The sequence below is a fragment of the Mesoplodon mirus genome (genome assembly GCF_964341445.2).
Source record: "Mesoplodon mirus genome assembly, chromosome: 3".
Taxonomy (NCBI): Eukaryota; Metazoa; Chordata; class Mammalia; order Artiodactyla; family Ziphiidae; genus Mesoplodon; species Mesoplodon mirus.
In genome coordinates this window covers 58,431,973-58,445,750 of record NC_138978.1, presented here as the reverse complement: position 1 = coordinate 58,445,750, position 13,778 = coordinate 58,431,973, and the positions used below count along the sequence as shown (strand labels likewise).

The window sequence follows — 13,778 nt, the reverse complement described above, 5'->3', positions numbered from 1 at the left end:
CATCAATTTCACCTAGGAAAGGAAATCAGGAAAGGCATTGCAGAGGAGGGCTCTTTTGACCCAGCTCTTACAATATGAGCAGCTTCTTGCTGAACAGACTGAGAAAGAGGGAATAAAATGGGTTGCTAGTCAGATGGGGAACTGGACTGAACACTTTTTAAAGTGCAAGACTGATTTGGGTTTGTAACTTTAGAGTTTAGAACTCTATAAATGCTTTTTAACCTGAATTGAACAAAGCACTGTGAGTGAAAAAAAAAAAAAAAAAAAAAAAAAAGAAGAAGATATCAATAGGAGCAGGATCCCACAGTGTGTTTGGGAGAGTTAAAGCCGAGGTGTGAGAAGCAGATCATCATTGGTCAGGCAACAGAATTTGGGCTTGACCCTGCAGGAAATGTGGAACTGAAGATTTAAAACTGAAACACAGGAGACAAAATTAGAAGAAAATGCTAATAACAATAGGGTAAGGAATTTTCTTTATGATTACCAGTGATTTTCTTTTCCTTTCCACTATCTTAAAAATCTTCTCTAATGTGGACATTTTTTTTTTTTTTTTTTGCGGTACATGCACTTCTCACTGTCGTGGCCTCTCCCGTTGCAGAGCACAGGCTCCGGACGCGCAGGCTCAGTGGCCATGGCTCACGGGTCCAGCCACTCCGCAGCATGTGGGATCCTCCCACAGCAGGGCACGAACCTGTGTCCCCTGCATCAGCAGGTGGACTCTCAACCACTGAGCCACCAGGAAAGCCCTCTAATGTGGGCATATTTGTTTTATAAATCTATTTGAAAAATGAAAACAACTGTGTAATCTACTGACTTTCCATAATATATTTGGCAACATTTTGTTGTCATTTTGTATTACAGGTTAAAACTAAGAACAATCAAAATATTAACTAGGTTTTATTGAATTCTTTTTTTGGACAACTCATGGTTCTAAGTACTTTACATGTTATTTATTCATTTAGTCCTCACAAGTTATATGAGGTAGCTACTAACAGCCCCATTTTACTGATGAAGAAACTGAGGCAATGAGAAGTGAAGAAACTTGTCCAACAGTGCAAAGGTATTAAGTGGCAGAACCAAGATGTGAAGCCAAGCTATCTAAACTTACAGCCCCCAATGTACCTTTTATTAAATTATTCTGCTATTCAAAATTTTCACCATTTCACTCTGGTTTGCCCTCACTCATTACATTCCTGAGAACATTCATTTTTACTATTTTTAAGGCCAATCCTATTTAGGTGGAAGAGATAGGATGACTCAGTTTGAAGGAATCCAAAAGATCAACCACAAATCTCTGCACAACACGCTCACTTACTTCCTCAAAGTTTTTGCTCCAATCTCTCTCCCAGAACATGGCCTGGCACTGCTATATATGCTCAACACATACTTGTAGAATGAATGAATAAATAAACTGAACATTGAATTTTTTAAAATATTAAAGTTTACTCAGCATACTAAGATGCCTAGACAGAAAATTAATGATTAGTTTTATATTATTTTCAAAAACAAGAAATGGGAGAGATGAAATTTGTGTTGTAATTCTATATTACAGAGAAAATTCAATTAAGCCAGAATACTTTATTCTTCAGGTATTCCAGATGATCAAAATTTAATAGTTTATCTCCACATATTATCAATGATAAATAGACAGTATATCATGGACAGAATCTAGTGGATAGCATCTCGCTGAGCCAGATGTAAGTGGTCAAAGCAAGTGCCACTCAAATCATTTATCTTAGCATTTCAGGATGAGAAGGGAGGCTCTTTGAGGGTCGGGAATAACACAACACTGAAGCATGCTTCTAAAACCCATGGATCTAGGAGGTGAAGGGTGCATTCTAGAAATAGGCATCTACTAAGGAGAGGAGGAAATTCCTGGTTTAATTGTTCACTGGGTTTGATATGAAAGCTTATAAAAGCAGGTCTCTAGTACTGTCAGAAACAAAGGATAAAGCTGAACATTTTACATTGTAGTCACTTGATTCACCTCTCGGAGGAAGGCAAGGTTCATGAATGCGGAAGATCCAAAAGGCCTGTTCAACATTATAAAGTGAAGTTAGGAGCCAAAAGCAAACCTAAGGCTGTATTTCCAGAGTTGAAACCATCCAAACAGTTCTTTTCTTCTTTTATAAAATACATATTCTTTGGTTGGGAAGGGCTTAATCTATTCATTTCACTTTAAAAATAATAGTTTTTATAATTCAAGTTCCATTTTACAGTCTTGATGTAGAAATGTTATTGATTTATATAAGCTTACTCAAATCCTTTAAACATTTAACTATGCATTTTACATTTTATTCGTTATACTTTGAGTAATTGGGGTAATTAAAAGTATTAAAGACAGCATTATATTAATCTGTTCTTACCTGGAGGGTAAGTAAGATGCTGCTCTATGTATAGCTTCTATTCCACTTATGAGTGTTGTCCAAAAAATCTATACAGGGACGGCCAGTATGTGGGTCTACTGTATTAAAATAATACATTAATATTATTACATAAAATTATTATTTAAAACTTACGAACATCAACAGGTCATAGCAAAGTTAGAAAGCAAATGACAAAGCAGGAAAATTATTTGCATTGAATGTGACAGACACTTAATACAGAGCAGCTGTTAGAGCATGGACTTTGGTGTCAGACACACAGATCTGACAGTTGACCACTCCACTTATTTGCTGTGTGATGTTGAGCAATTAACTTTACCTCTCTAGGTCTCACTTGCTTAGTATATGAAATGGGGATATGATTGAAGTACCTACTTTCACTGAAAAGAATTTAAAAAATAAAGCCCTTAATAGAGTACCTGGCACACAGTGGATCCTCAAAAAATTATAGCTATCATTATTAATAATACTTTTATTAATGTATAAATAATTTTTGTAAATGAATAAGAAAAACATTTATATTCCAATAGAAAAACCTTGCAATAAAAAGGTAAGACCTGGGAAGAAAATTTTGAAAAGGTGAAAAGAGGGGTGTTTGATTTGGTACACTGTATTGTAAACTACAATAATAGTAACGGTGCAATGGACACAAGATTTCAGTGAATAATGTGATAAAAGAATTTAGAAACAAATCCTAGTTGGTATTAAAACTGTTATAAGTTACAAGTGAAATTATGACTCAGTGGTGAAAGAAAAGATGATGGTATAAAAAGTTTTGTGCACACTATTCATGGTCCTCCAGTATTTGCTCTTCCTTTCCTCCATTTCTTCTCTCTATAATAAGAAACTTGATGCCTGCCCCGTCCCCATTCCCCCATGCGGTTTTAGATGAATACATAGTTGCCCACATTTTCCCAGCCTTTCCTCTAACAAGATGTGGCCGTGTGACTAAGTCTTAATCATGAGGCATCGGCAGAAGTAAAGTGTGCACCTTCTGGATCATATTTTCTTAAGGAAGTTGTTCTGCCCTTTTCTCTTTTTCTCTCCCTTTACCACTGGCTGGAAATAGTGACAGAGTAAATGTCTTAGGTCCAGAAATGGAACCCACACACTGAGAATGGCAAAACCTCCCTGCCAGCTTTGTTCCATTATATCAGTATATAAATTGGAAAGATATATGAAAGGTTGGCCTATGCCCTAACACAGTTAGTTAACTAAGTCAGTATTTGGAAACACACACACACACACACACACACACACACACACACGTGTGTGTGTGTGTGTAGTTTTGGGTTTTTTTTATTAAATAGAATTATATTTTACATTTTATTCTTCAAAGTATTTTTTCATTTAATAGTAAATTGTCAACATATTTCTGGACATGTTTATTCAAAAAATATTTAAGCACTAACAATATGCCAGGTAGTGAAGATTCTAGGGCACAAGAATGACCAAAGAGTAAAGTCTTCATATGTCTTCCTTGATATGTTTAAAAGCAATGTATATAGCTGTAAGATATTTTACTTAAAAATTCCTATATTAATGGACATTGGAGTTATTTCTCTTTTCCTTATTTCCAACATTGTTACTGGAAACAAAATCTTTATTAATTAAATATTAATAAGAATATTAAGCATATTCTTTATATAGATCCCTAAAGTCTCCACCCCAAAACTATTAGAACTAGTAAATGAATTCGGCAAGGTTGCAGGATAAAAGATTATTATACAGAAATCTAGGGCTTCCCTGGTGGTGCAGTGGTTGAGAGTCCGCCTGCCAATGCAGGGGATGCGGGTTCGTGCCCCGGTCTGGGAAGATCCCACATGCCGCGGGGCGGCTGGCCCGTGAGCCATGGCCGCTGAGCCTGCGCCTCCGGAGCCTGTGCTCTGCAACGGGAGAGGGCACAACAGTGAGAGGCCCGCGTACTGAAAAAAAAAAAAGAAATCTATTGCATTTCTATACACTGATGATGAAATATCAGAAAGAGAAAGTAAAAAGGAAAAAAAATCCCATTTAAAATAGCAGCAAGAAAAACCCCTAGAAATAAATTTAACCAAAGAGGTGAAGGATCAATACCCTGAAAACTATGAAACATTGACGAAGGAAAATGAAGATGATTCAAAGAATTGGAACAATATCCTATGCCCTTGGATTGGAAGAATTAATATTGTTAAAATGGCCATACTACCCAAAGCAATCTACAGATTTAATGCAATCCCTATCAAAATACCCTGGACATTTTTCACAGAACTAGAACAAATAACCCTAAAATTCATATGGAGCCACAAAGCAATCTTGAGAAAAAAGAACAAAGCTGGAAGTATAACCCTCCCAGACTTTAGACCATACTAGAAAGCTACAGTAATCAAAACATCATGGTATTGACACAAAATCAGACACATAAATCAATGGAACAGAACAGACAGCCCAAAAATAAATCTGTGCACTATGGTCAGTTCATCTACAACAAAGGAGGCAAGAATATACAATGGAGAAAAGACAGTTTCTTCAACAAGTAGTGCTGGGAAAACTGGGTAGCCACATGCAAAACAATGAGATTAGAACATTCACTCACACCATATACAAATTAAATTCAAGATGGTTTAAAGAGCTAAATGTAAGACCAGAAACCATAAAACTCCTAGAAGAGAACATAGGTGGAATACTCTTTGAAATAAATTATAGCAATGTTTTCTTGGATTGGTCTCCTAAGGCAAAAGAAATAAGAGCAAAAATAAACAAATGGGGCCTAATTAAACTTAAAAGCTTTTGCATAGCAAAGGAAACCACTGACAAAATGAAAAGACAACCTACGGAATCAGAGAAAATATTTGCAAATGATGCTACCAACAAGGGGTCAATACCTACAATATACAAACAGTTCACACAGTTCAATATCAAAAACAAATAAACCAATCAAAACATGGGCAGAAGACCTGAACAGACATCTTTTCAAAGAAGACATACAAATGGCTAACAGGCACATGAAAAGATGTTCAAACCACTAATTATTAGAGAAATGCAAATCAAAACAACGAGATATCACCTCACATCTGTCAGAATGGTTATCATCAAGTCTAAAAATCACAAATGTTGGCAAGGATGTGGAGAAAAGGGAACCCTTATACACTGTTGGTGGGAATGTAAATTGGTACAGCCACTATGGAAAACAGTACGAAGGTTCGTCACAAAACTAAAAGCAGAGCTACCATATGATCCAGCAATTCTACTCCTGGGTATATATCCAGAAAAAATGAAAACACTAATTTAAAAAGATACACGCACCCCAATATTCACAGCAGCACTATTTACAATAGCCAAGATACAGAAGCAATCCAAGTGTCCATCAACAGCCTCACCCACCAGGGGGTGGACACCAGAAATGAGAAAACAATGATCCGGCAGCCTGCGGAACTAAGTCCACAAATGCAAGTCAGAAACTACCCTGGGACCAGCTGGTCCCTGGCCCTTGGAAGACAAGAGGGGAGTGTACTTCTGGGACACAGAGGACATCCCTTACAGAGGGCCACTTCTCCAAGGTTGAGAAACATAACCAACCTTCCACATACATAAAATTAGAAATAGAAATTTAGACAAAATGAGACAGCAGAGGAAGAGGTTCCAGATGAAAGCAAAAGATAAAATCCCAGAAGAAGAATTAAGTGACATGGAAATAGGCAATCTACACAAGGAAGAGTTCAGAGTAATGATCACAAAGATGATCCAAGAGCTCAGGAAAAGAATGGATGCACAGAGTGAGAAGTTACAGGAAGGTGTTAACAAAGAATTAGAAAATATAAAGAACAACCAAGAAGAATACAATGTTGTATTGAAGAATATAATAACTGAAATGGAAAATACACTAGAAGGAGTCAATAGCAGAATAAATAAGGCAGAAGAACAGATAAGTGAGCTGGAAGACAGAGTGGTGGAAATCACTGCCGCAGAACAGAATAAAGAAAAAAGAATGAAAAGAAATAAGGACAGTTTAAGAGACCTCTAGGACAATGTCAAATGCACCAACATTCACATTATAGGGGTCACAGAAGAAGAGAGAGAATAAGGGACTGAGAAAATATTTGAAGAGATAACAACTGAAAACTTCCCTAATATGGGAAAAGAAACAGCACCCAAGTCCAGGAAGCGCAGAGGCCCATACAGGATTAACTCAAGGAGAAATACACCAAGACACATAGTAATCAAACTGGCCAAAATTAAAGATAAAGAGAAAATATTAAAAGCAACAAGGGAATCCCCATAAGGTTATGAGCTGACTTTTCAGCAGAAACTCTGAAGGCCAGAAGGGAGTGGCATAATATATTTAAAGTGATGAAAGGGGAAAACCTACAACCAAGAATACTCTACCCAGCAAGGCTCTTGTTCAGATTTGACTGAGAAATCAAAAGCTTTACGGACAAGCAAAAGCTAAAAGAATTCAGTACCACCAAACCAGGTTTAAAACAAATCCTAAAGAAACTTCTCTAGGTGGAAAAGAAAAGACCACAACTAGAAATAAGAAAATTACAAAATGGGAAAGCTCACCCATAAAGGCAAACATACAGTAAAGATAGGAAATCATCCACACACAAATATGATATCTAAACTAGTAATCATGAGAGAAGAAGAGTACAAATGCAAGACATTTGAAATGCATCTGAAATTAGGAGATCAGCAACTTAAAATAATCATGTATACATATAGAATGCTATATCGAAACCTCATGGAACCACAAACCAAAAATCTGTAATATATATATATATGAAAAATAAGATAACCAAACATAACACTAAAGATAATCAAATCACAAGAGAAGAGAACAAAAGAAGAAAGAAAATAAAGAACAAGGTCCTATTGTATAGCACTGGGAACTACATTCAATATCCTGTGATAAACCATAAGAGAAAACAGTAAGCAAAAGAATATATAAATGCATAACTGAATAACTTTGCTGTACAGCAGAAATTAACAACATTTAAATCAACTATACTTCAATAAAATATTTTTAAAAAAGAGGAAAGGAAGAAGGAAGACCTATAAAAACAAATGCAAAACAATTAACAAAATGACAATAAGAACATACATACTGATAATTACCTTAAATGTAAATGGATTAAATGCTCCAGCCAAAAGACACAGACTGGCTGAATGGGTACAAAAACAAGACTCAAATATATGCTGTCTGTAAGAGACTCACTTCAGATCTAGAGACTCATACAGACTGAAAATGAGGGGATGGAAAAAGGTATTCCAGGCAAATGGAAATCAAAAGAAAGCTGGAGTTGCAATACTTACATCAGACAAAATAGACTTTAAAATAAAGACTGTTGGGGGCCCGGAGGAAGATGGCGGAAGAGTAAGACGCGGAGATCACCTTCCTCCCCACAGATACATCAGAAATTCATCTACACGTGGAACAACTCCTACAGAACACCTACTGGACGCTGACAGAAGACCTCAGACCCCCCAAAAGGCAAGAAACTCCCCACATACCTGGGTAGGGCAAAAGAAAAAAAAGAATAAACAGAGACAATAGGATAGGGACGGGACCTGCACCAGTGGGAGGGAGCCGTGAAGGAGGGAAGGTTTCTACACACTACAAGCCCCTTCGTGGGCGGAGACTGCAGGTGGCAGAGGGGGAAAGCTTCGGAGTAGCGGAGGAGAGCACAGCAACAGGGGTGTGGAGGGCAAAGCGGAGAGATTACGGCACAGAGGATCGGTGCCCTCAGGCACTCACCAGCCCAAGAGGCTTGTCTGCTCGGCCGCCCTGGCGGGGGGGCTGGGAGCTGAGGCTCGGGTATCGGCTTTCAGTCAGAGCGCAGGGAGAGGACTGGGGCTGGCAGCAAGAAGAGAGCCTGAAGGGGTTAGTGCACCACGGCTAGCCCGGAGGGAGTCCGGGGAAAGGGTCTGGAGCTGCTGAAGAGGCAAGAGACTTTTTTCCCTTTTGTTTCCTGGTGCGCGAGGAGAGGGCATTAAGAGGGCTGCTTGGGGAAGCGCCGGAGACAGGCGTGAGCCGCGGGTAAGGCGCGGACCTCGGAGACGGGCGTGGGCCACCGGCGCCGCCGCCACCCGCCGCCGCCTGCCGCCCAACGCCGCCGCCGCCGCCGCCACTGCCACCGCGGCCCGCCGCCGACGCCGCCGCCATCGCCGCGGCCCGCCGCCGCCGACGCCGCCCACCGCCGACGCCGCCGCCCGCCGCCGCCGCCGCCGCCGCCGCCGCCGCCGCGGGGCCTGTGTGCGAGCGCGGGTCACTGTCCGCCCCGCCTTCCGGGGGGCCTGTGCACCCCGCCACTGCCGGGGTCCCGAGACCCGGGGACGGCTTTCCCGGGAAAGCGCACGGAGCGCCACGGGCCGCTGCAACGTCACGCCAGCCTCTGCCGCTGCAGGCCCGCCCCACACTGCGCGCCCCTCCCTCCCCTCTGCCTGAGTGAGCCAGAGCCCCCGAATCAGCGGCTCCTTTAAACCCGTCCTGTCTGAGCGAAGAACGGACGCCCTCCGGCGACCTACGCGCAAAGGCGGGGCCAGGTCCAAGGCTGAGACCCGGGAGCTGTGAGAGCAGAGACAGGGAAATCTCTCTGTGCAGCCTCGGAGGCAGCGGATTAAAGCTCCACGGTCCATTTGATGTGCCCTGCGTCTGTGGAGTGCATGAATGAACAGCGAATCATCCCAAATTGAGGAAGTGGACTTTGAGGACAAGATTTAAGACTGTCCCCCCTTTTCCTCTTTATACAACGAATTATTCCAAATTAAGGAAGTGGACTTAGAGAGCAAGATTTCAGACTTCTCGCCCCTTTCCTCTTTTTACAACGAATTATCCCAAATTGAGGAGGTGGACTTGGAGAGCAAGATTTTTGATTTTTCCCCCTGCTCTCTTTTTGTGAATGTGTATGTGTAATCTTCTGTGTAAGATTCTCTCTGTATAGCTTTGCTTCCACCATATGTCCCAGGGTTCTATCGGTCCGTTTTTTTTTTTCCAATAATTACTTTCTAATTTTAATAACGCTACTATATTTCATACTTTATTCTATTTTACTTTACCTGCTCTTTCTTTTTTTCCTACCTTCCCTTCCTCCCTCCCTCCGCTCCTCCTTTCCTTCTTTTTCTTTCCTCCCTCCCTCCCACCCTTCTTCTTTCCACTTTCTTTTTCTTTCCTTCCTCCCTCCCTCCCTCCCTCCTGTCTTTCTTTCTTTCTTTCCTTCCTCCCTCCCTCCCTCCCTCCCTTCTTCCATTCACTCTTCCTTTTGCTTTTATTCCTCCCTCCCCCCCTCCTTTCTTTCCTTCTCTCTTTCCATCCTTCCTCGCTCCCTCCCTCCTTCCTTTCTTTCTTTCTTCCTTCCTTCCCCTCTTCCCTTCTTCCTTTCTTTCCCTCTCTCTTTCTTTCTTCTACTAATTCTTTCTTTCTGCTTTTTCTCCCTGTTATTCTGAGCCGGGTGGATGAAAGGCTCTTGGTGCTGCAGCCAGGAGTCAGTGCTGTGCCTCTGAAGTGGGAGAGCCAACTTCAGGACACGGGTCCACAAGAGACCTCCCAGCTCCACATAATATCAAGCAGCGAAAATTTCCCAGAGATCTCCATCTCAACACCAGCACCCAGCTTCAGTCAACGACCAGCAAGCTACAGTGCTGGGCACCCTATGCCAAGCAACTAGCAAGGCAGGAACACAACCCCACCCATTAGCAGAGAGGCTACCTAAAAACATAATAAGGCCATAGGCACCCCAAAACACACCACCAGACGTGGACCTGTCCACCAGAAAGACAAGATCGAGCCTCAACCACCAGAACACAGGCATTAGTCCCCCCCACCAGGAAGCCTACACAACCTACTGAAACAACCTTAGCCACTGGGGTCAGACACCAAAAACAACGGGAACTACGAATCTGCAGCCTGCAAAAAGGAGACCCCAAACACAGTAACATAAGCAAAATGAGAAGACAGAAAAACACACAGCAGGTGAAGGAGCAAGATAAAAACCTACCAGACCTAACAAATGAAGAGGTAATAGGCAGTCTACCTGAAAAAGAATTCAGAATAATGATAGTAAAGCTGATCCAAGATTCTATTTCCAAGATCCATAATCTTGGAAATAGAATAGACAAAATGCAAGAAACAGTTAACAAGGACCTAGAAGAACTAAAGATGAATCATGCATCGATTAAAAACACAATAAATGAAATGAAAAATACTCTAGATGGGATCAATAGCAGAATAACTGAGGCAGAAGAACGGATAAGTGAGGTGGAAGATAAAATAGTGGAAATGACTGATGCAGAGCAAAATAAAGAAAAAAGAATGAAAAGAACAGAGGACAGTCTCAGAGACCTCTGGGACAACATTAAACGCACCAACATTCGAATTATAGGGGTTCCAGAAGAAGAAGAGAAAAAGAAAGGGACTGAGAAAATATTTGAAGAGATTATAGTTGAAAACTTCCCCAATATGGGAAAGGAAATAGTTAATCAAGTCCAGGAGGCACAGAGAGTCCCATACAGAATAAATCCAAGGAGAAATACACCAAGATACATATTAATCAAACTGTCAAAAATTAAACACAAAGAAATCATATTAAAAGCAGCAAGGGAAAAACAACAAATAACACACAAGGGAATCCCCATCAGGTTAACAGCTGATCTCTCAGCAGAAACTCTACAAGCCAGAAGGGAGTGGCAGGACATAATTAAAGTGATGAAGGAGAGAAACCTGCAACCAAGATTACTCTACCCAGCAAGGATCTCATTCAGATTTGATGGAGAAATTAAAACGTTTACAGACAAGCAAAAGCTGAGAGAGTTCAGCACCACCAAACCAGCTTTACAACAAATGCTAAAGGAACTTCTCTAGGCAAGAAGCACAACAGAAGGAATATACCTACAATAACGAACCCAAAGCAATTAAGGAAATGGGAATAGGAACATACATATCAATAATTACCTTAAATGTAAATGGACTAAATGCTCCCACCAAAAGACACAGAGTGGCTGAATGGATACAAAAACAAGACCCATATATATGCTGTCTACAAGAGACCCACTTCAGACCTAGAGACACATACAGATTGAAAGTAAGGGGATGGAAAAAGATATTCCATGCAAATGGAAATCAAAAGAAAGCAGGAGTAGCAATTCTTATATCAGACAAAATAGACTTTAAAATAAAGACTATTAGAAGAGACAAAGAAGGACACTACATAATGATAAAGGGATCGACCCAAGAAGAAGATATAACAATTGTAAATATTTATGCACCCAACATAGGAGCACCTCAATACATAAGGCAAATACTAACAGCCATAAAAGGGGAAATAGACAGTAACACAATCATAGTAGGGGACTTTAACACCCCACTTTCACCAATGGACAGATCATCCAAAATGAAAATAAATAAGGAAACACAAGCTTTAAATGATACATTAAACAAGATGGACTTAGTTGATATTTATAGGACATTCCATCCAAAAACAACAGAATACACATTCTTCTCAAGTGCTCACGGAACATTCTCCAGGATAGATCATACCTTGGGTCACAAATCAAGCCTTGGTAAATTTAAGAAAATTGAAATTGTATCAAGTATCTTTTCCGACCACAATGCTACGAGACTAGACATCAATTACAGGAAAAGATCTGTAAAAAATACAAACACATGGAGGCTAAACAATACACTACTCAATAACGAAGTGATCACTGAAGAAATCAAAGAGGAAATTAAAAAATACCTAGAAACAAATGACAATGGAGACACGACGACCCAAAACCTATGGGACGCAGCAAAAGCAGTTCTAAGGGGGAAGTTTATAGCAATACAATCTCACCTTAAGAAACAGGAAACATTTCAAGTACACAACCTGACCCTGCACCTAAAGCAATTAGAGAAAGAAGGACAAAAAACCCCCAAAGCTAGCAGAAGGAAAGAAATCATAAAGATCAGATCAGAAATAAATGAAAAAGAAATGAAGGAAACGATAGCAAAGATCAACCAAACTAAAAGCTGGTTCTTTGAGAAGATAAACAAAATTGACAAACCATTAGCCAGACTCATCAAGAAAAGAAGGGAGAAGACTCAAATCAATAGAATTAGAAATGAAAAAGGAGAAGTAACAACTGACACTGCAGAAATACAAAAGATCATGAGAGATTACTATAAGCAACTCTATGCCAATAAAATGGACAACCTGGAAGAAATGGACAAATTCTTAGAAATGCACAACCTGCCAAGACTAACTCAGGAAGAAATAGAAAATATGAATAGACCAATCACAAGCACTGAAATTGAAACTGTGATTAAAAATCTTCCATCAAACAAAAGCCCAGGACCCGATGGCTTCACAGGCGAATTCTATCAAACATTTAGAGAAGAGCTAACACCCATCCTTCTCAAACTCTTCCAAACAATATCAGAGGAAGGAACACTCCCAAACTCATTCTACGAGGCCACCATCACCTTGATATCAAAACCAGGTAAGGATGTCCCAAAGAAAGAAAACTACAGGCCAATATCACTGATGAACATAGACGCAAAAATCCTCAACAAAATACTAGCAAACAGAATCCAACAGCACATTAAAAGGATCATACACCATGATCAAGTGGGGTTTATTCCAGGAATGCAAGGATTCTTCAATATACGCAAATCAATCAATGTGATACACCATATTAACAAGTTGAAGGAGAAAAACCATATGATCATCTCAATAGATGCAGAGAAAGCTTTCGACAAAATTCAACACCCATTTATGATAAAAACCCTGCAGAAAGTAGGCATAGAGGGATCTTTCCTCAACATAATAAAGGCCATATATGACAAACCCACAGCCAACATTGTCCTCAATGGTGAAAAACTGAAACCATTTCCACTAAGATCAGGAACAAGACAAGGATGTCCACTCTCACCACTCTTATTCAACATAGTTTTGGAAGTTTTAGCCACAGCAATCAGTGAAGAAAAGGAAATAAAAGGAATCCAAATCGGAAAAGAAGAAGTAAAGCTGTCACTCTTTGCAGATGACATGATACTATACATAGAGAATCCTAAAGATGCTACCAGAAAACTACTAGAGCTAATCAATGAATTTGGTAAAGTAGCAGGATACAAAATTAATGTACAGAAATCTCTGGCATTCCTGTACACTAATGATGAAAAATCTGAAAATGAAATCAAGAAAACAGTCCCATTTACCATTGCAACAAAAAGAATAAAATATCTAGGAATAAACCTACCAAAGGAGACAAAAGACCTGTATGCAGAAAATTATAAGACACTGATGAAAGAAATTAAAGACGATACAAATAGATGGAGAGATATACCATGCTCCTGGATTGGAAGAATCAATATTGTGAAAATGACTCTACTACCCAAAGCAATCTACAGATTCAATGCAATCCCTATCAAACTACCACTGG

The 13,778-nt window shown here is 40.0% G+C and overlaps 1 protein-coding gene across 1 annotated transcript in view; it reads right to left on the bottom strand.

Annotated features, from left to right (window-relative positions):
• Window positions 1-13,778, bottom strand: part of UBE2U (ubiquitin conjugating enzyme E2 U) — a gene marked incomplete at both ends in the record, with an annotated part of 48,513 nt that overhangs the window by 25,094 nt on the left and 9,641 nt on the right. Inside the window, 2 exon segments of the mRNA XM_082613676.1 lie at window positions 2,367-2,390; window positions 2,394-2,464. Coding sequence (XP_082469802.1) covers window positions 2,367-2,390; window positions 2,394-2,464 — 95 coding nt within the window.